Consider the following 24,061-nt stretch of genomic DNA (forward strand, 5'->3'; position numbering starts at 1 on the left):
AGTGTGTCTTGGAAGTTGATGCATGGTTATGCTTTAACTCTCCTATTTCATACTAATGTTCCATCTCGCCTTCTCATTCCCTTTTTCAACAGGGAGAAATCCTAAATGATTTCTGGATGTTTTTTACTTTAAACTTCAAATATGCTCTTTGTGTTTCTTAGTTTTAAGCCAGCATTTAGTACAATAAAGATTTCTTTTAAGGTCTTTTTATGGAAAAATCCCAATTAGGAACTCTGAAGAGGAGTTGTCAGAGAGTTGTACAAGTGGTAATATTTTGACAGGCACATATGTTGTTTATGATCTCAAGTAATTTTGAATTGTAAAAATAAAAAGTAGGTAGGAAATATCCATATTTCTTCTACTGGAAATCATTAATTCACTGGATTTGAGTTCATGTAATAATTTACAAAGTTTTTCACTGTTCAGAATGGACATGTAAAATTTAGTTACATTTTGGGGAATTTTCAGGTAAAAATTATTAGATAGATAACATGTAAATTTTATGTGAATTCATTCTTTATCTGTGGATATTATGCTAATAAATATTTCTTGATTTCACAAATTTGCAGCATATGAGTGATTTTGGAAGCATTCATAGACCTGGAATTGTTGTTGACTACCAAAACAAATCTGCCAGTGTGACAGTTGCTGCTACAAGAGGAATAAAAAGAAAAATGATGCAGCCATTTAATAAGACCAGTGGAACCTTTATCAAGAAACCCAAGCTAGCAAAACCCGTCGAGAAGATGAGCCTCAACAAATCACCTAGTAAGTAAGAAAACATAATTGAAGTTTTTCGTAGTTGTATAGACAAACTGCATACTACAGTTTGCAGTGGTACTGGCAATACAGTGGGACTGTGGTACTGGCACAAGGACAGACATTATAGATCAGTAGAATAGAATCAAGAGTCCAGAAATAAACTCAAACCTATGATCACTGGTTTTTAACAAGAATGCCAAAATTATTCAACAAATATTTCTGGGACAACTGGATAGGCATATGCAAAAGTTAAAATGCAGTACCTAAAAACTAAAACTATAAAACTCATAGAGGAAAATACAGGGGTAGATCTTTATGACTTCGGATTTCACAAGGAACTTTTAAATTGGACACCAGAAACATGAGTAACAAGGAAGAATGCATAGATTGGACTTTGTGAAAATTAAAAACCTTTTGTGCTACAAAGCACACCATTAGCCAACAGAGTGGGGAAAAGTGCTTGCAAATCATGTATTTGATTAGAGACTTGTAACCGGAATATGTAAGGAATTAATTTGTTTAGAAGATTTTATTTATTTATTTTTGGAGTAGAGGGGAAGGGAAGGAGATAAAAAAAGATGGAAACATTGATGAGAGAGAGAAACATGATCAGTTGTCTCCTATCTATAAATGCCCCGACTGGGCATTGAAGCTGCAAATTAGGCGTGTGCCCTGAGTGGGAATTGAACTGGTGACCTTATGTTTTACAAGATGATGCCCAGTTAATGAGCCATACTGGTCAGGGCAAAAAAAATAAGGAATTTTTACGCTAGTTGAAAAGTGAGCAAAGCATGTGAGCAGGCATGTTTTCCCCAAAAGAAATACAAATAGCCAATAAGCACATGAAAAAGTGTCCACTAATTAGTTATCAGGGAAATGTAAATCAAAACCATGATGAGATACCATGTTATACCCACCTGAATGGCTAGAATGAAAAAAAGATAACAACAAGCCTTTGTGAGGATGTGGGGAAATCAGAACACTCACACTGCTGGAGGGAGTGTAAAATGATGCAACTGCACTGGAAAACAGGTAGTTCCTCAAGTGGGTAAACAATCACCATATCATCTACTAATTCTACTCCTAGGTATATGTCCAAGATAAATGGAAACATGTCCATATAAAAACTTGTATACAAATGTTTATACCAGCGTTGTTCCCAGTAGCCAGAAGGTAGAAACAACCTTCATTCAGTGGATGAATGAAGAAACAAATGGGTTATGTCCATACAGTGGAGTATTTCTCAGTTATAAGATGGGCTGAAGTATTGGTTTAGGCTAAAACTAGGGTGAACTTTGGAAAGATTATGCTAAGAAAGCTAGTCACAGGACTCCTGGCCAAGAAAGAGGAATAGGTAGTCAGACACACTGTGCCTTTTTGCACCAAAATAAGTACAACAAATGTAAAAACAAAACAACGAGAACTGACAGAAAATTAAGTGTTTGGAAGTCCAACAACCAAGGAGTTAAAGAAGAAAAAAATTCATCTAGACCAGTAGGAGGGGCTGAGATAGGCAGCTGGGTGGAGAAGATGCACAGCAAGGCAGCAGCTGGCAGACCAGGCGGTCCCTCATTCCAGTGCAGATAAACTGGGAGGAACGACTGGGGAGTGAGAAAGACCACGCAACCCAGGGTTCCCGTACCGCCTCAAAGCCTCTGACCGAAAACACCTTAGGGGTTGAGGCAGCAGTGGGAGAAACTCCCAGCCTCACAGGAGAGTTCCATGGAGAGACCCACAGGGTCCTAGAATGTATATAAACCCACCCACACAGGAATCAGCACCAGAAGGGCTGAATTTGATTGTGAGTAGTGGGGGAAGTGACTGAAAACTGGCAGAGAGTAGAGCAAGCAGCACTATTCCCTCTCTGAACCCTCCCCCATGTACAGCGTCACAACACTGCGACTTGTGATGCCCCGCCTTGGTGAACACCTAAGGCTCTGCCCCTTACTATAAAACACATGCACCGAGGACCCCCCCCCCCCAAATGGCCCTAATGAAAGAACAGATCAAAGCTCCAGGAGAAAGACAACAACTAAGTAACAACTAAGCTCCAGGAGAAAGACAACTAAGCAACAAAGACATAGCCAGCCTATCAGATGCACAGTTCAAAACACTGGTAATCATATGCTCACAGAATTGGTTGAATATGGTCACAAATTTGAGGGAAAAATCAAGGCTATGAAAAGTGAAATAAAAGAAAATGGACAGGAAACCAACAGAAATGGGAAGGAAACTGTGACTCAAATCAACAGTTTAGAGCAGAAGGAAGAAAAGAACATTCAATCAGAACAGAATGAAGAAACAAGAATTCAAAAAAATGAGAGGCTTGGAACCTCTAGGACATCTTTAAGCATTCCAACATTTAAATCACAGAGGTGCCAGAAGAAGAGGAAGAGCAAGAAATTGAAAACTTACTTGAACAAATAATGAAGGAGAATGTCCCCAATCTGGCAAAGGAAATAGACTTTTAGGAAGTCCGGGAGCTCAGAGAGTCCCAAAGAAGTTGGACCCAAGGAAGCACACACCAAGGCACATCATAATTAACATTACCCCAAATTAAAGAGAATCTTTAAAAATATATATTTTATTTATTTTTTAGAGAGAGGGGAAGGGAAGGAGAAAGAGTGGGAGAGAAACATCAGTGTATGGTTGCCTCTCACGTATCCCCTACTGGGGACCTGGCCTGCAACCCAGGCATATGCCCTGACTGGGAATCAAACAGGCGACCCTTTGCTTCACAGGCCTGTGCTCAACTCACTGAGCTACACCAGCCAGGGCATAAAGAGAATCTTAAAAGCAGCAAGAGAAAAACAGGGTTACCTACAAAGGAGTTCCCATAAGACTCTTAGCTGATTTCTCAAAAGAGACCTTGCAGGCAAGAAGGGACTGGAAAGAAGTATTCCAAGTCATGAAAGGCAAGGGCCTACATCCAAGACTAAGCTATCCAGCACAGCTATCATTTAGAATGGAAGGGCAGATAGAGTGCTTCCTAGATAAGGTCAAGTTAAACGAGTTCATCATCACCAACCCCTTATTTTATGAAATGTTAAAGGGACTTTTTTTCCTCAGAAAAAGAATATTGAGCATTACAATGAATTGATTAGAATGTATTCTTTTGAGGTTGGAAGTGCCAAACTAGTGGTGCTAGCTCTCAAGTAATTATTAATAAAAGCAAGGAGAAGGGAAAGAAGCAAGGAGGCCTAGACAAGTTCTAGTTCAGAATCTCAATTTTATTGTATGTTTTTGGATATCAACAATATGCTGTTTTATTTTTGTAGTTTCATCTTCATTTAAATTGCTCAAGGATTAATGTATTCATTTTGATAAAAGTGGAATTGTAGTTACTGTTAATAACAGTAATCGAGTACTTAAATGCCTACTGCACACTAGACGCTGTGTTAAAAGGATATGATGTGCATTATTTATGTAATTCTCACACCATCCTGCTCAGGTATAGGTATGTGTATCAACTCTCCAAAGCTGAGAAAACAGGCACAGAGATCAGTAACTCGCTGCCAAGGTTAAGCAGTAAATGGCAAAGCCAGTATTTATTCTAGGACAAGTCTTGCTCTAGAAACCCTTCTCTTAAACCTATGTGTGATTGTAACAGAAAATTGCTTTGTATCATTTTGTCCTCTTTTGAAACAACTTTCCCTCCTTATTGTAACATTGTGGACAACTTAAAGTATCATATTTGAAAAAAAATAGAAATTACTAATGTTTGATTCTTTCCTCAAAACATATGGACTACAGCCTGTTTGTTGTAGCTCAGTGGATTGAACACAGGCCTGAGAACCAAAGGATCGCATTTCCATTCCCGGTCAGGCCTGGGTTGCAGGCCAGTTTCCAGCAGGGGGAGCACAAGAGGCAACCATACATTGATATTTCTCTCCCTCTCTCCTTCCCCTCCCCTCTAAAGATAAATAAATAAAATCTTAAAAATAAAACATATGGACTAGAACATGAAACTCAGGAAAGATTTAATAACTTTTTAAATTTACTTTTGTGCCATGCTTTGCAAATTGGTATCTATATTGTTTAGTAAAAAATAACTTCTGGAATTTTGGACACCTGATATTAAGTTAGTAGAATGTGCATTGTGGGGATATCTTTCATACTGTGTTAATTGACAGATTGTTACTTACCAAATCTTGCACTCTAGATATTACTAGAGGAGGCAATTCAGTTGATCCTCTTAGGGCAGTCTCTAGATATATTTTGCAGGTACAGTGAAGTAAATATTGCAAAGTTTGATATAGAAACTGAGTTGCCATTAAAGCAGATATATGTAGTCCAGGTTTTTTCCTTTAGCGATATTTGAGAATAGTGAGCAAAGTTAAGAATAAAGCGAAAATTCTGTAGTCAGTTCAGCCTTTCACTGTCAGGTGTAAGGTGGGGATTTTGAAAGGTATCTGTTGAATATTCAGGAATAAAAGACCTTGCAATATAGACTATATGATTTGTTGGAAAGCTGTAGGAAATAGCTTTAGTATATAAAAGGAAATTGTAGTTTGAGGTCATATACCTGTAGGTTTTCCATAGAGTGAGGGTTTTAGGGAAATTGAATGAGAATACTGAAAGTGGTTAATTAATATGAATGTACATTTGTCCTGACCAGTGTGGTTCAGTTGTTGGAGTGCATTCCTTACACTGAAAGTGTGGGGATTTGGGTTCTCATTCAGGTCACATACAGAGGTTGTGGGTTTGATTTCCAGCCAGGCTATGTATGAGAGGCAACCAATCAGTGTTTTTCTCTCACATTGGGTACTCTCTCTCCCTTCCTCTCTCTAAAATCAATGAACATATTTAAAAATTAGTTTAAAAAAGAATATACATTCAAACTCATAAAATGAATAATAACCTAGATACTGAATTTTAAAGTCTTGATTTTATATAATTTTGAAACATTGCATAGCAAGTGCTTTTTAAATATTTGCTTACTGTCAAGCTTGTGAATCCTGCGATATTCATGATTTTATATTAGGTATTTTTAAGAGATTTCATTTATTTATTTTTAAAGAGAGGGGATGGGAGGGAGAAAGGAAGAGAAACATCAGTGTGTGAGAGATACATCAGTTGCCTTTTGTGTGCTCCCAGCTGGGCACCTGGCCTGCAACCCAGGCATGTGCCCTGACTGGGAATCGAATGGGCGACTCTTTGGTTTTCAGGCTGGCAATCATACCAGCCAGGGTTGTTATTTTTTTAATCTTCACCTGAGGATACGTTTACTGATTTGAGAGAGAGAGAAGCATCTACGTGAGAGAGAAATATTAATTGGTTGTCCCTCATATGTACCCTGACTTGAGGTTGAACCCCCAACCCAGGTATCTGCCATGACTGAGAACTGAATCTGCAACCTTTTGTTGTACAAGATGATGCTCCAACCAATTGAGCCACCTGGCCAAGGCCAGATAAGGTTTTTTTTGTTGTTTTTTTTAAGTCTTGAGTTAAATGTATTATATGAAAGAACTGGCTCACAATGACACATTGCATACCCTGTGAAGTAGATGGTACACAATAAAAAAATGAAAATAACAAGTGTTGGCAAGGACATGGAAAAATCAGAACCCTCACACAATACTGTTGGGAATATAAAGTAGTGCAGCTGCTATGGGAAACAGTTGGATTGTACCTCAAATTATTCAACATAGACCAACAGTGTGACCCAGCAATTCCACTCCTGGGAACATACCTCAAAGAATTGAAGGAAAGTATTCTAATAAATGTTTACAAATACACAAATGTTTATAGCATCATTATTCACAGTAGCCAAGAGGTGGAATCAATCCAATTGCTTATCGACAAGCAAATGGCTAAAAGAAAACGTGATGTATCCACACAATGGAATGTTAGCCATAAAAAAGGAAGGAGGTACTGATACATTGTACAACATGTGAATGAACCTTGAAAACATTGTGCTAAATAAAAGAAGCCAGACAAAAAGGCCATATATTTTATGATTCCATTTATATAAAATATCCAGAACAGGGAAATCTATAAAGCCATAAAGCAGATTAGTAGTTACCAGGGAGTTGGGGAAAGGGTAAGTGGGGAGTGACTACTTAATGGGTGTGGGTTTCTGTTTGAGGCTATGGAAAAGCTTTGAAACTAAGTTGTGGTGGTGGTTGCATACAACATTGTTATGTACTTAATGCTACTGAATTGATCACTTGGAAATGGCTAAAATGGTAAATTTTACACCAGGATTTGTTTTGAAAAAGGAAGAATCTGCTTCTATTTTAGAACTTACACATTTTAAGAAATTTCGAGAAAGCTGCTATAATATATATGTTTTTATATCTAAAACTTGATGGTTCTCATTTGGTTTACATTTTAATGATGGGTCAGGTGATGTTAGTGTTTCCTAAAGTGGTATTCAAGATGATTTTAGTGAGCACTTTTCAACCTTTTTCATCTCACAGCACATATAAACTAATTACTAAAATTCTGTGGCACAGCAAAAAATACATTCTAGCAAAAATTGATCCAAAAGATACCTTTTTGCTAATCTGACAAAAAATAGTTATAATTTCCCCCCCCATCTTTTTAAAGGTTTTATTTACTTATTTTTAGACAGAGGGAAAGGAAGGGAGAAAGAGTGAAAGTGTGTGGTTGCCTCTTGTGTGCCCCCTACTGGGGACCTGGCCCACAACCCAGGCTTGTGCCCTGACAGGGAATTGACGGTGACCTTTTGGTTCCCAGGCGTTGCTCAATCCACTGAACCACACCAGCCAGGGCAGGTAAATTTTATTCATTCACACCAGATAGCTATTGTTGTGTTGATTGTTATAATTTTTAAAAATTTGACAATCTAAGGGTAAAAAGGTCAGTGGCCCTGACTGAATAGTGAGATATTGCATGTATGAAAAATTCTTGCAGCACACTTGTTGAAAATTGCTGTTTAAGGTAATATGGTTATTATTACTTAAAATGGGATTAAGAAAAATGAACAGATTAAATATATATAGCAAAATCACATAGATGAAAAATAAATACAGCAAAATTTATAATTGTATTCAAGTCAAGTTTCAGATGTATTGGGTAATCTTGAACTCTGATTTTTTTGGTGAGTTCAGTTTAGACTACTATCAGCAAGTAAACTTTGTAAATCTGTACTTTAAGAACTGGGAGTGGGAAAGGGAGAATGAGAAAGTAATCTGTAGTCTTGACATTTCTGTCTGATATTCTAGCAAAAATTGATCCAAAAAATGAAGAAGAAGAGAAGCGGCGAATTGAAGCTCGGCGCGAGAAACAAAGGCGCAGAAGAGAGAAAAACAGTGAGAAATATGGAGATGGATACAGGTTTGTGCTTAATAGTCAGAAAATTAGGCTCATTAAAAAACCATTTTCTAGAAAAGTGAAATCAGTTGGAACGTTAAAAATTCCTGAGCACCAAATGAAAAGTTTTGATCAAAGATACACAAGAATGCTTTTGACTTTTGATATTTATATATAGTTACCACTTAGGAAATATAAGAGAAAAGAAGTCCCTTTCAGTAATGGTAATTAAAAAGTAAAATATATTTAGAAGTACAGTATTCTTAAAGAGCAATATATGTCATAGCATGAAGAAAACCACAAAGTCTTTGAGATTGGACTACATGGTGATACAGTGATATTCTTGGACAGGAAAACTAAATATTATAAATATATCAGGTCTTTCTAATCCTGATTCCAAAGAAAATTCTGAAGAAGAGTAAATGAGTAGATACTAGCTGTTCTAGATATTGAAACATTAGAAATTCATCGTCAGTGAAATAAACTGAAAATTTTAATAATAGTATAGCATTTTATTAGCAAGGAGGAAAGAAATTTCCTTTTTGATCTCTCCAAAAATAATCTAAAAATATAGAAGCGTTTAATCTAAAAAGGTTCCCATTACAATATTATATATTATTTATAGTAATTCCAAATGTGCAAGAAATACCAGCAATACAGAGAGACTAAGTATATGTAAGATTAGATACATTCCTTCATGGCTCTTAAGCTATTGGTTATAAAGCCTGAAACAACATGCAGAAAATGCAGGTAAAACAGAAAAATACAGGGTGGGAAAGAGTAGGTTTATAGTTGTTCACATGGAAAATAATACAATAATTAATAAATGATAATCCAAGAATAAACTTTCGCATACTCACAACCGTAAATCTACTTTTGCCCCACGCTGTATATATGCAAGATGTAAAATTATGTCTAGAAGGAAAAAGAGACTACTAGGAAATTGTTTTTAAAGGACAAGATTGATATTCTTTTTTTCCTCTGAAATCTGCCCAGGTACTACTAATGCTAGGGAAATAAAGAATATAAAATTTAAAAAGTAAATTCAAAGTAAAAAGTGTTTCCATTCAAAAAACAGTTTTGCTCTATGAAAGTTAACTTGTTTTTGTAGCATGAAGGGACTGAAATGTTTCACCTATGTGAATTTTCTAGATGTCTAAAAAAGATAACATTTTAAGAGAAGAATCTACAAACCTTTTTAAGGTGGTATTTTAAAAATGTATGAGTTTTCTTCCATATTAAACAGGATACTCTGTTATTACTTGGTTTTAATATGTACAGTGGGTTTGTTTATGTAAAATGTAGTAAAAAATTCAGTTGCATAGGATTCCCAGATTTTTTGTTTGATTAGAGTATCTTTTATATTATTAGTCTGTTAGGTATTACTTGTTTAATCTTTGTGTCCAGATTTAAAAACCTTTACCTATGTTCTTTGTGGTTTGTTACTCCTAATTTGTTGGGACCTGAGAAACAATAAAATTAAGCTTATTAAGAATTAACTCATAAGAGAAGTTTTACGGGGCATCTATGTTGCGGTCTTTGGGAGTATCTCCCACTCTGGTATGATTTCTTTTTTGACAAGGGTAATGGGCTTAGTTACTTTGTAGCAGAAATAAATTGAAATGAATGCTTTGTATCACATGTGTAGGAGTCTAAAGATGGTTTTATATTATAGAATTATATTTACCTATGAATACTTTACCCATTAAAAGTTATAGATTTGGATATCATACGTATATTCATATTAATGTAATATAATAGATTTGGATATCATACGTATATTCATATTAATGTAATATATATTGTGATTTGGAGAACATAGGTGAGCTTTAATTTAGCTGCTTTCTCCATAATTCTAAATATAAACCCAATGACTTAATTAAAAGAGTATCAGTTCAATTAAATTGTCATTTTAGGATAAGAATCCTTTAAAATAATCTGAAATTATTTTAATTTATCAGAGCAGTTTCACTTTGAGTTAGGATAAGAGATTGGCAGTAAGTAACTATTCTTGTAATATATATTTTTTGATATTTGAATGCTTTCAATATAATAAAGAGGATGGAATGGGATGGATTTTTCAGATGTCTTTTACATTGGAGGGCAGGGAAATCAGGGAAATGGATCAGCGTTTATGAACTGATTTAGGAATGGTAGGCATGCAGTAGGAGTTGTTAGGCAGCCCAGGTAGTGGTCATGGCTTGAGGTAAAAACAGCAAAGAAACAAATGTTTCATTCATGTTCAGGAAATTGAAAGCTATGTAGATTGAAAATGACTGTAGTGTATTGAAAGGTGTAATCTAATTAAAACATTTAATGAAGACATACATACGTGCCAGATACTGTTAAAGGTATTACTGGGTAAAGCCAGAGAGGAGGAGGGGGGAGAGTGGGGAGGGAGGGAGAGAGAGAAAGAGAGAAAGAGAGAAGCCCTGCTTGGTGTAGCTCAGTGGATTGAGCTCAGGCCTGTGAACCTAAGGGTTGTGGCTCAATTCCCAGTCAGGGCACATGCCTGGGTTGCAGGCCAGGTCCCCACAGTAGGACATGTGAGAGGCAACCACACACTGATGTTTCACGCTCTTTTCTTCCCTTCCTCTTTCTCTAAAAATAAATAAACTCTTAAACAAAAAAGAGAGAGGAGAGAGCAAGAGCTAAATGGCACATGAAAACATTTTAACATTGTTTTTTGTTTTGTTTTTTGAGCCTTAAGGAGCCAATGAAGCCTTTTTTTTAAAAAAATTTTATTTATTTATTTATCTTTAGAGGGGAAGGGAAGGAGAGAGGAGGAGAAACGTCAATGTGTGGTTCCTTTTCATGCGTCCCCTGCTGGGAACTGGCTTGCAGGGAACCAGCCTGCAACCCAGGCATGTGCCCTGACTGGGAATCGAACCGTAATTGTCTGGTTCACAGGCCCGCGCTCAATCCAATGAAGCCTTTTGAGCAGTAATGTGTTGTTGCCTTCTTTAGGAAGTAACGATAATTAAATGAGTAAGTACTATGTGTCAGGCACTATTCTAAGGGCTTTATATGTATTTTTTAATCCTCATCTCATTAAGATAAGAAGACTAATGTCTAGAGAAAGTTAAGTAACTTGTCCAAGGTCACATAAGGATGCTAGGTATAAACCCAGCTATTGGCTCCAGATCTCATACTTTTTTTTAAAAATCCTCACCTGAGCACATGATTATTTATTTCAAAGAGGAGAAAAGAGGGAGAGAGAAATATTGATGTGAGGGAGAAACATCTATTGGTTGCCTCTTGCATGTAAGCCCGACTAGGGACCAAACCTGCAACCTACTCTCATGATCTGGCCAGAACTGAACCCGAGATTGGCTTACTGGATGACGCTCCTACTAACTGGGCTACACTAGCTAGGGCCAGATCCCCTGCTTTTAACCAGGAAAATAAATTTAATGGTAGCATAAGGAATTAATTGGAAAATCAAGACTGGAGACAGAGAATCCAGTTAGATAATGTTGTCATAATTCAAGGAAAAGGAAATAACTACAATATATAAGACAGGAACAGTTAAATGGGAGAAAAAGGGGAATGACTCCTGAGACTGTAAATGCATGCATTTGTCCAGACCCGGACTGTTAATCGTCCTGAAGTGATGATCTTTGGGAAGCAGGACTTTTGATCTCCCAAGAGCTCCAAGGGAGTGAATTACGGCTGTCTGATATTCCACCTGGCTGTGTTAATAGTACTTTGGTGGTTTGGAAACTAGGAGATGGAACAAGTTGTTGTAAAACAAGTAGTGGAACTTTGGAAATTGATACTTCTTGAGGTTTGCTTTGGCTCTTTAACTGGTTTAGCCTTGAAGTGGAGAGTTTAAAATTAGATTAAGTAGATACACTGATTCCATCTTTTATACCTAGGAACTCCAGGGTGGGCTAGAAATGCAAAGTAGTATAATGACACTGTTGTCTTGAAAGAAATACTGTTTGATTTTATTTTGACTTAAGCTTTATTTACATCAACCAAAAAATGGAAGATAAAAAATCATTTATGTTAGTAAAATTAATTTTGTTATCTTTTTATGAACTTAATAAGTAAACAAGGTAATATTTAAAGAAAAACTTTTTTCCCCTTTATAGAATGGCATTCACATGTTCATTTTGTAAATTTCGAACGTTTGAAGAAAAAGATATTGAACTGCATCTGGAAAGTTCTTCACACCAGGAAACATTAGATCATATTCAGAAACAAACTAAATTTGATAAAGTAGTTATGGAGTTTTTGCATGTAAGTAGCTGTTTTTAAACTGAAAAGCATTTTCTCTGACATTTCAATTTCTTATTTTTTTATGTTCTCCATCTCACTCTTTATGTTTCTAAAATTTTAATTTATTCTTGAAAGTTATTTTGAAATTATCCCAGAATTAGATAGAAATTTATCTTCTATAATAGACTTTAGATTTGTTAATTGAGAGAATATTTTATGTTTTTCACAGTAATTTATGGCATAGGTGTTAGGAAAAGAATTCTTTTACCAACTGTTTATTGATATAGAATCAGCTGTCATACATTGAGGGTCTGTATATGTGGTGTTTTGATATTATATTTTAATTTCATAACAACTCTTTTTTACCATGAAAAATTATCCTCAGAACAGTTTAAGTGACTCAGTAAAGTGGTGGATTATGAATTCAAAACCATAGAACCAGGTGTCTGTTGAGTGTCCTTTGTATTATGAGTGTGTAGTCATCAGTTCAGTGATTTTCCTTGAATATTTATGAAATGTGCTGTGCAGGTACTGAAAACACAGATACTACCCTCAATGAACAGACAGTAATTGGAAATAGAACATATTCACCCATACACAGATGATACAGTTAGGTGGAAGGGCCAAGAATGATAGTATAGGCCAAAGGAGTTTGGAGTACAGGTGGTTATCTGGGGTCAGGGATTCTTAAGGAAGGTGCTAGATACAGCTGGACTGTTAATTGCGCATACAGTCCATTTGGGCAGAAGAGATGGAATTGTTGAGAGGTTAGCAATGCAGTGATCATTCAGTCCTTCATATCCTTGCAGAATTGTGTCCCTTAGTTACAATTTTATGCAGTTCATTCCTTAACCGGATTTTGTCATTTAGGACTTAAGTACTCACCTGCCCAAAGAAGACCTCTTGCGTAGTCTAGCTCTTTGATTTCTCTTAATCTGTGTGCCTAAAATACATTTTAAGTGAACTTTTTATAGTTTCCTAGTACTTTATGACAGCCTTCTCAACTAAACTGTAAGCTTTTTGAGAATAGATATTAGTTCTTATATAACACATACGATTGCTTTTCATAGGCTGAGCACATGCCAGGTGCTCACTGATAACTTTTTGGATTCTTCCTATTTTGTTTTTAGGAGTGTATGGTAAATAAATTCAAGAAAACATCTATTCGTAAGCAACAGACAAATAATCAAACAGAAGTCGTCAAAATAATTGAAAAAGATGTTATGGAAGGTAAGTATTTAAACAAATTGTTTTAGAAATTTACATGTCTATTTTACACCTTAACCTATTTCAATGTAAATGATGTCCACTAGAGTGACACAGTACATAGTTTTACATGGTAGCCCTGAGTGGGTTATTAAAAATGAAGTTGGCTTCCTGTTCTCTTGCTTACAAATGTATCACTTTCTATCCTTCTGGCTTTCACTTAAGCTTTAGAGGAAAAATCATGTTTACACCTGGATGAAAGTACTTCTACCATCTGTACTCTCTCATCCTTATCCCTTCTTATCTCCTCAAGAATTTTGCTGTTCGGTTTTTTGTTCCTTCTCTTTTATTTCCCTCGCGGAAGCCTGTGCTCTTATTTTAAAAACAAATAAAAAACCAGAGGAACAAAAGAAAATAAAAATGTGCATTAGTTCACAATGTGCCGGCCTTTCCCTTTAAACAACAGTGGTCTCTATTTCTTCACTCCCATTTATTACTTTACCCAGAGTAGACAACTTTCTGCTCCCCTTAGTTTACTGAAACTGCTCTGACATGTTGCCAACATCAACTTCTGTAAGTTCTTTTGAATTTTCTGACTTATGCTATGTTTTTCACTGATGAATTTATTCTCTGAAACCATTTCCTTCCTTGGTTTCTCTGGTGTCTCACTTTCCCGATGTTCTCTGTATTCCCTTGTCATTTTTTACTTTTTCATGGTTTTCTTTCTGTATCAGGCATTTAGAAGTTGGTGTTTCCCAGTAGTTTATTAGTCCCCCCCATTATCATCTCTCTTTATATTTCTTCCAAATGACTTCATTTACTTATAGAGCTTAAATTAACATTTTTGGTAATTACTAATATATGTATAGCATAGATCTCTTTTTTGACCTCTAATGTCATACATTCAACTGCCTATTCACATCTTTCTTCACCAGTTCCATAATATTAACATATCCAAAAACGTTATCCTCTCTTTGAGCATCCTCCAGCCCATGAAGAAAACGAAACAAAAACTCTGCACATACTTTTTCATTTATGTTGGAAAGTGGCCGTACCATCAAAGCAGAAGTTAATCCTAAGTATTTTACTTGACCAGATCTGCAGCATTGTGTCCTTTATGTTTCATCTTTTAAATGTCTACCAAGTCTGTTTCTTTATCTCCTCTTTAAATATGCATTTGTTCAAATCTTTACATGTTCTTTTAACAGTTACAGTATTTGGCTAACTAGTTTTCTTACTTTCAGTTTCTTGCCTCTAATTCTATTGTATCACATCATTACTTCAAGAATTTTCAGTGGCTCCCCCCATTCTCTCCAGGATAAAGTTTAAATTTCTAGGCATGGCGCACAAAAAGCTCTCCATGGTTTAGACCTCTTTCTTTTTTTCTCTTTTCTCATCTTTTGTCCTTTCTATTTTTTTAAGTATATTTTATTGATTATGCTATTACAGTTGTCCCATTTTTCCCCTTCCCGTTATCCCTCTCTAACTTGCAACCCCTTCCCACCAGCATTCCCTTGCTTTAGTTCATGTTCACGGGTTGTACGTATAAGTTCTTTGGCTTTTCTATGTCCTACGCTATTCTTAACCTCCCCCTGTCTATTTTCTACCTATCATTTAAGCTCCTTAGTCCCTGTACCCTTCCCCCATTTTGCCCCCACCTACTCCCCACTGATAACTCTCCATGTGAACTCCATTTCTGTGATTCTCTTCTTGTTGCTTAGTTTATTTTTGTTTTTATTTTGTTTTTAGGTCAGTTGTGAATAGTTGTGAGTTTGTTGTCATTTTACCGTTCATAGTTTTGATCTTTTTCTTAGATAAGTCCCTTTAACATTTCATAAAATAAGGGCTGGGTGATGATGAACTCCTTTAACTTGACCTTATCTGGGAAGCACTCTACCTGTCCTTCCACTCTAAATGAAAGCTTTGCTGGATTGAGCAATCTTGGATGTAGGTCCTAGCTTTTTATGACTTGGAATACTTCTTTCCAGCCCCTTCTTGCTTTTAAGGTCTGTTTTGAGAAATCAGCTGACAGTCTGATGGGCACTCCTTTGTAGGTATGTGTTTCCTTTTCTCTTGATGCTTTTAAGATTCTCTCCTTATCTTTAATCTTGGCTAATGTAATTATGATGTACTTTGGTGTGTTCCTCCTTGGGTGCAACTTCTTTGGAACTCTCTTAGCTTTCTGGACTTCCTGGAAGTCTATTTCCTTGGCCAGATTGGGAAAGTTCTCCTTTATTATTTGTTCAAATAAGTTTTCCACTGGTGGCTGTTCATCTTCCCCTTCTGGTACCCCTATAATTCAGATGTTGGAATGTTTAAAGATGTCCTGAAGGTTCCTAGGCCTCTTGTCAATTTTTTGAATTCTTGTTTTTCTTCATCCTTTTCTGTTCGGTCATTTTTTCCTTCCTTCTGTTCCACTCCATTGATTTGAGTCCCAGTTTCCTTTCCATTATTATTGGTTTCCTGTGCATTTCCCTTCATTTCAATTGTGACTAAAATCAACCAGTCCTGTGAGCATCCTGACCAGCATTGTTTTGAACTGTGCATCTGAAAGTTTGGCTGTTTCTTTGCCGCTTAAATTTATTGGCTCTGGGGCTTTGAGTTATTCTTGAGCCATGTTTTGGTTTGTTTGTGCCTGTTACATATGAGGAGCGGAGCCTTAAGTGTTCACCAGGGTGGGGCCACCCAGGTCGCTGGTGTGTGACGATGTATGTGGGGGCAGGGTTAGAGAAGGACAATGGCAGTCCCCTCTGTCGCGTCCTGCTGCTGGGGCCTTTGCGGTCTGTCTCACTGCTCGCTCCTTCCCTGGTTTATCGATTTGGCTGAAGGGTTTGTTGTTGTCAGACTTCCATATAGTTCAATTTTCTGTGGTTTGGCTACGTTTTTGTTGCTTAAAGTTTGTTGTTTTTAGACTTGGTTGTGTGAGAAGGCACAGTGTGTCTACCTACGCCTCCATCTTGGCGGAAATCTCTTTTGTCCCTTCTTTATACTCTGTGTCACAGCCATACAGGATTACTTGCAATTCCTAGGAAGAACCATTTTCTTTTACAGGTATCCTTTGCACGTATTGAGTTTCCAAAAAGTCCATTTAGTTTTTTCTGTAAAATAAAAGACACATTTTTTTATTTTGAGTAACTTTTGGATATTTTGAATATGCCGACTATTTCCGACATGGTATAAAGTTGATTGTTCTCAGTTAATGTCTCAATTTGATCACTATCAAATTGAACTGGTTTACCTGACCATAGAGCATCGTTCAGCGAGAAATCTCTAGCCCGAAACTTCACAAATCACTTTTGACACGTTTGATCAGTCATAGTAACCTCTCCATACACTGCACAAATCTTTTTCCTTTTTTTTTGTACTTCAATTTAGTTTTTACTTTTCTTGAAATAATAAAGGATAGTATACTAAAAATGTGTTATTTTCTTCCATCTTCAATATTGAAATGGCTACACAAAAATTCACTAATTTTGATACTTTTTAATTAATGCATGCTGATATGATAGCTTTCACAATACAATCTAACAAAATTGTTTCAAATGAAGTTAAAGGTAGCTAAGCACTGCCAGAGCCATCTTATGGAAAAAAACCAGATGAACTTTGTGGCCAACCTAATATTTGTTTATACCTTCTTCACTTGTAATAAACCTCAATTACCATTTTCAAGATCTGATACATATTTTGTTCCTTGTGAATTGAATTTTGAAATCTTTTTCCCTGTTGTTACACACCACATTCATAATCATGCGCATTCTTATTTTATTACAGAATCATACTTGTTTTGTTTTATATTTCATTTTGGGGGTGGACTTACAGGCTTTAGTGCTGATTATATAACATTATTAGGAAGTATAATTATGTTTTTTATTTTAATCTTTTATCCATATATTTTTAAGCTATGTATGCAGATTTAGGAGATACAGTTAAAAAAACCAACATGAACCTAAATACTCCCATCCTTTTTTGGGAGGAAGGAGTATAAATAATTATGGAAACAAAATAGTAAAGCTTGATTTGTCTGAAATAAGAATATATGAGTTATTTCTTATTAATTGGATTTCATTTGTAGGTGTTACTGCAGATGACCACATGATGAAAGTAGAAACTGTTCACTGCAGTGCTTGTAGTGTGTACATCCCTGCTTTACATAGTTCAGTCCAGCAACACTTAAAGTCTCCTGACCATATCAAAGGGAAGCAGGTAAGTTTGTATCTGTCCTAATGAAGTCCTTAAATTAATCTTCAGTCCCTGTCCTTCAGAGGCCATTGTTTCACACCTACCAACTTGTGTACAGTTCTGTTAATCTTATGTGTGAATAATTATAAAGATAGCTAGAGGCAGCATGCACAGTAGTTAAGATTGTGGGCTCTAGAGCCAGACTTTCTGAGTTGGAATTGTGGTTCAGTATATAATACACGAATTGGCTTTACGTTTCCTTATCTGTAAAGTGAGTGTGGATAATCATTCTACTTTTATGTGACCATTTATATGTTAGATTAATTAAAACATAAAAGACATTTACAGTGGTGCCTGGCACACATAGTAGCCATTTAGAAAAATCATAGCTATTGTCGAACTGTTCTTTTCATTAACAGTTTTTAAAAAGTTAGTACAAAATGATTGTGTGTGTATGTGTGTTAGAACAAAAAAGAAAGATTTGATTGTAACATGTTTCTGTGGTTGGGAAAAGTAAATTGAAAAAGCAGGATTATCAGTTACTGTCTTAAATATTTTAGTAGAATTTACTCAAAAATTCGAGAAGAGCCCTGGCTGGTATAGCTCAGTAGATTGAGCATGGGCCTCTGAAGCTATTTTTAAAATTATAGAAGAATGTATTTTCTTTTTAGCGTATTTCTGCTTCTATATTGGTTGCTTTTATTTAGTCAAATTTATTTCAAATTAAATGTTTATATTTTGTGAAATTTGTTTAAAAAGCAAATTAAAAAATTCAAATAATAAAGATTTAAGTTTTAAATAGAATATACCTGAGTCTTAAATTCAAATTTTGTATTAAAGTGAACCTCATTTAACTCAGGCTTTTTAAGACATTTTTAGCTACTTTAAGCACATACAATATTTTTAAAAATTTTTGTCTTTTGATAATTTTTTGACACTTTTGGAAACTAGACTTGCATATTTTACCACTTATTCTTTTTATATTTTTTATTGTTTTTTAAGTACAGTTGTCTCCATTTTCCCTCCACCCCTGCCACCCCCACTTCCCACCCTCGATCCTACACCTTTGGTTTTGTCCATGTGTCCTTTATACATGTTTCTGAAAACTCTTGCCCCCATTATCCTCTTCTCCTTTGTATAAAACAGCCCGGAGTTAGACTAATTACTCTAGCTGTATGAAAAATTATTATTATTTTTTTTGGTAGCATGAAAATCAATGGTTGGAGTAGTTGGCACTGGAGGATGTAGAGGTAGAATGGAGAGAAAACAGATGTCTAGGAGACCTAGACTTAAGTTACCTGCTGACTAGGTGTGTGTTGTTGAAGCTGATTTGCTCATCAAAGGTCATTGTTTTAATCCATAGATGATTTACACTGCAGTCATAGTAGCTCTTGTTGCTTTTATAGTTTTATTTGCCAGAAGGTAAATCATTTAAATTTAAGAATTTGACTATATAATGTCATTTTAATTATGGGAATATTTTTTATGTCATAGTTTTCAAGTACTACAGTGTGTTCTATTTTTTCATAGGCTTATAAGGAACAAATAAAAAGAGAGAGTGTCTTGACTGCTACAAGCATTTTAAATAATCCAATAGTGAAGGCGCGATATGAACGTTTTGTTAAGGTAAGGTGCTCTTTAGCTTATGTTGTATTGTAATAATGAAATGACATAGTAACTCTTTGTGATATTTAAATATAGTACAATATTAGAAAGAATTTTACTTAATATCTTGCATATAACTAAAATATCTGTTTTTCCTAATCAGTGGAATTTGTGGTGGGGAAAGAGCAATAAGCCATTTCTACCCCTCTTTCTAGCTCTGAATTATTTGAGAGATACACAGAAGTCTGATAGAAGATCAAAAGTTAGCATTAATCTTTTTTTTTTTAAGATTTTATTTATTTTTGGAGAGAGGGGAAGTGAAGGAAAGAGGGAGAGAAACACTGATAGGTTAGTTGCCTCTTGTACTTGCCCCAGCTGGGGATTGAACTGGCAACCTTTCACTTCGCAGGACAGAGCCCAACCAACCAAGACATACTGCTTAGTGCATCAGCTTTATTCTTGATTTTTAGAGAATGGATGACTTGAAGGATATGTTTCACTTGTATAATTATGTGGACCCCCTAACAGTGCACTTGTAAATTAGATAGGTTTATGACCACCCCAACTTTTGTTACTGGTTCAGGTGGATAGCAACAGCTTTCTCTTAGTTTACCACGTGGCATAGAACAGACTAGAATGTATCATTTCTATTGCTAGGAAGACCCAAAAGAAGGGACCCAGAAGGGAATGAGTTGTACATGTCCAGTTTCTTCTCCCAAATATACTAATTGGATAAGTCATTTCTCTTCCTTGGATAAACTTGGAGAGGAAGCAGAGAGGTCAGTTATGTTGCTTCAGAAAAAGCTCCCTCATGGAATCAGGAGGCCAGGAGAAGGGTTTGCCCCTTATGTTAGGAAACTCAGATGTGGACAATAAGGTATACCTGGCCCGCTGCTTCTCACAGTATTTGCCCTATAGTACTAAGGAATCTTTCTTTACACAAAATCCTTCTTTACAGTGCCTATAGTACAAACAAGAACTTAATTATTATTCAGGAAATAATATAAATAAATTTTAGATTTTAGTTTTTGACTTAATTTTTTTAGTTTTTATTATTCAATAATTTAAAAAAGATTTTAAGTTTGTTTTTAGAGAGAGGGGAAGGGAGGGAAAAAGAGAAGGATAGAAAAATCAATGTGCAGAAGAAACATCCATTGGTTGGTTGCCTTTCACGTGTCCCCAAATTTGGACCAGGCCCACAAACCAGGTATGTGCCCTACTGGGAATTGAATCAGCAGTCTTTTGGTTTGCAGGCTGGCACTCAATGCACTGAGCCACAAAAGCCAGGGTGAGTTTTTGTAAAATAATACCTTATTTGAAAATACCCTTTTGAGTTTTGAGTTTTTATAAATTAATACCTTACTTTAAAATCATACTACACTGAACAGAGTTGTCATGTTGAAGATTTACAAAAGACTCTTATTTACATTAGTAACTAATTCTTTATTTTATAAATTAGAGAAGTTTTGTTCATTTTGGCTGTTGTGGTGGTTAACCATGTGCTCTGTGAAGAAGCCTGATATACAATGTCAACTGATGGTTGGTGGCACCAATTCAGTGCCCACAGGAATCTCCAATTTGGGGTGCAGTGAAGAAGAAAAACTTTATTCAGTGCAAAACAGTTCAACTGTGATACAACATGGCTGTGAAAGCAACAGAATTATGAGGCAGTTCTGGGGCCATGCCGCTCTCCACCTAGACAGCTCTGCTTTCCTCCTTGGTAGTTGGCTTTGTGCTTAACTGGTTTGCTCCATTCTGTGCCAGTCTGCTGGTCCGCTCTACTCCAGTGAGTCATCTTCAGTGCTTCAGCTTAGCTACTCTTCAGTCTTTGGTAGAAAGGTTGAAAGTGCATTCTCAGAGCCAGAGGGGAGCTGGGTTATATAAACAGAAGTACCCACCCCTAGTCCCTGATTGGTCCGGCCTCCTGTAACTATAAATCCTTTCAGTGATGGGTCCAAAAGGCACTGTCCTGATTGGTCGAAATAGAGCCACTTTGACTGGCAGGAGCTGTGCAGCTCTGATGAATAGGGAAATCCTCTGTCCTATTGGTTGAAGTAGGACTCCAGGAAACCTTTATAAGAGCTGGCACAGATGGCAGAAACACAGTGCAGGCAGGTGGTTCAGTGTAGGTCTCTTTCTGAAATGCAGTCTGAGTGAGAGGTCCCTGTCTAGAAATAGTTGCCATGCTCTGTTCTTTCTTTTTAAAAAAATTTGAGCCCAGTTAGCCACGAGGAACTTTTCTTAGTACAAGGTGTTTTGCATATCAAGGTTTATAATATTTAATGACCACTAAATCATCCTTCAATCAATCAAGTGAGGACTTCTGACTAAGATGGAGGCATAGGTGGAAACACTGTACCTCCTCGCATAACCAAGTTTATATACAACAAATATTTAAAAACCAGAACATAACCAAAACATAGAGAAGATTAAACTGTACTGAAGTCCGACTACAACAAACCATTCATCCAGATTGGTAAGAGGGGCAGAGTCAGCAGCTGGTGGAGAGGAGTCATGCAGGAAAAAGCGGCCTGATTGACTCAGGTGTGCAGGCGGTGGTTGGCAGATCCCAGGCATGGGGTGGCAACCCAGTGAGGGTGCAAGGTGGCTGGCTGACTGTGGTCACACATTCATATGCAGGTAAACTAGGTGAAAAAATGGACAGTAAGACAGACCGTGCGACCCAGAGCCCCAGTGCTGGAAAATAAAGCCTAAAAGCACCAATTGGAAAAACATTAGGGGGTCAGGGTGCCAGGAGAGGCTCCCAGGCTCACAGAGAGTTCATTGGAGAGACCCACAGAGTTCTGGAGGGTGCACAAGCCCATGCACCCGGAAACCAGCACCAGAAGGGCCCAATTTGCTTGTGAGAAGTGGCAGAGGGGACCAAAGTCAGAGAGAGCAGAAAAACCATTGTCCCTCTCTGACCCCGCCCCCACATACAGGATCACAACCCCAGGACCTGGGTTGCCCTGCCCTGGTGAACACTTAAGGCTCCACACCTCATACATAATAGGTGCGGCCTGACCAAAACATTATGGCTCAAGAAGAACAGCTCAAAGCCCCAGAACCAATACTTCTAAGCCACAAAAAGATAGTCGACCTATCAGATGCACAGTTCTAAACACTGGTGATCAGGATGCTCACAGAATTGGTTGATTTTAGTCACAAATTAGATGAAAAAAATGAAGGTTTCACTAAGTGAAATGAAGCAAAATGCACAGGGAAACAATAGTGATGGGAAGAAAACTGGGACTCAGATCAATCTAGTGGACCAGAAGGAAGAAAAAAATAACCAAACAGAATACAACGCAGAAACAAGGATTCAAAAAAATGAGAAGAGGCTTAGGAATCTCCAGGACATCTTTATATGTTCCAACATCTGAATTATAGAGGTACCAGATGGGGAAGAGGAAGAGCAACAAGTGGAAAAGATATTTGAACAAATAATAAAGGAGAACTTTCCCAATCTGGCAAAGGCAATAGACTTCCAGGAAGTCCAGGAAGCTCAGAGAGTCCCAAAGAAGGTGGACCCAAGGAAGAACACACCATAATTACATTAGCCAAGATTAAAATGAAGGAGAGAATTCTAGAAGCAGCAAGAGCTAAGGGGACAGTCACCTACAAAGGAGTTCCCATCAGACTGTCAGCTGATTTCTCAAAAGAGAAGGGGCTGGAAAGAAGTATTTCAGGTCATGAAATCCAAAGACCTACATCCAAGATTGATCTGTCCAGCAAAGCTTTCATTTATAATGGAAAGGCAGGTAAAGTGCTTCTCAGATAAGGTCAAGTTCAAGGAGTTCTTCATCACCAAGCTCTTATATGAAATGTTAAAGAGACTTACCTAAGAAAAAGATAAAAAAGATGAAGAGTGAAAGGACAGCAAACTCACAGTTATTAAGAACCACACCTAAAACAAAAGCAAAGCTAGATCAGGAGTGGAACTGTAGAAATGGAGATCACATGGAGGGTTAGCAACAGGGGAGTGGGAGGGGGTGGGCAGAAGGTACAAAGTAGCATAGACGGTAGGTAGAAAATAGATGGGGGGGAGGACAAGAATAGTATGGGAAATATATAGAATCTAAAGAACTTAAGACACATGGACATGAAGTAAAGGGGGGAATGTGGGAGGGAAAGGGTGTGCAGGGTGGAGGGGAATGAAGGGAATGGGACAACTGTAATAGCATAATCAATAAAACATTTAAAAAATCAAGTGACTTCCAAGTTGAATCAGTGTCAGTTCTTTCAGCTTGTTTCTTAGGAACTTGATTTCTTTTTCTAATTAAGAAAAAATTAGATTTTTGTCATTGCTGTATCACAAACTTTTGAGAAGTTAATGGTTTCTATTAATGTATGAAAATAATGTTTAATGAGAGAAGAATACAAATTAGAATTTCTGTGTAGGGTTTTCAGGCTTAACTTAGGATCACTTCATGGAAAAAGATATCATTGGTGGAGTGTCTGCTCATGGACCTATTTTGGAGAAAGTGCCTGAACTGAGGAGATTGCTTCAGGTGCCTTGTTGCTGTGAATGGGGTCCATGGACTGCAGTACTGGCACTTTCTGGGAGCTCATTAGAAATGCAGTTTCATTTTCAGTTCATGTCCAGGCCTATTGAATAAGAATCTTCATTTTAATAAGATTCTGTTTGATTCATTTGTGTTAAAATTCAGGAAGCACTGAAGTCACATTGTTCAGTGATTTCCCTTTGTTCAACATTTGTCTACTTTGTTCCTTGCTGTATTCCCCAGAATATTCTCTGTTTGTGGTCTGCTGTGGTCATGGCTTAAAACTCTTTCACTTTCAAGTG

General features: G+C 36.7%; 1 protein-coding gene across 2 annotated transcripts in view; it reads left to right on the top strand.

Annotated features, from left to right (window-relative positions):
* The window catches only part of ZNF326 (zinc finger protein 326), a 42,237-nt gene that overhangs the window by 12,738 nt on the left and 5,438 nt on the right, over positions 1-24,061 (top strand). For both annotated transcript variants that reach the window (XM_037154409.2, XM_037154410.2), the window contains exons 6-11: positions 570-768; positions 7,953-8,064; positions 12,138-12,285; positions 13,395-13,494; positions 17,543-17,673; positions 19,180-19,275. In XM_037154409.2, coding sequence (XP_037010304.1) covers positions 570-768; positions 7,953-8,064; positions 12,138-12,285; positions 13,395-13,494; positions 17,543-17,673; positions 19,180-19,275 — 786 coding nt within the window. The remainder of the gene's footprint in view (positions 1-569; positions 769-7,952; positions 8,065-12,137; positions 12,286-13,394; positions 13,495-17,542; positions 17,674-19,179; positions 19,276-24,061) is intronic.

The sequence above is a fragment of the Artibeus jamaicensis genome, unplaced genomic scaffold (assembly GCF_021234435.1).
Source record: "Artibeus jamaicensis isolate MK-2021 breed Jamaican fruit bat unplaced genomic scaffold, CSHL_Jam_final scaffold_1019, whole genome shotgun sequence".
NCBI lineage: Eukaryota > Metazoa > Chordata > Mammalia > Chiroptera > Phyllostomidae > Artibeus > Artibeus jamaicensis.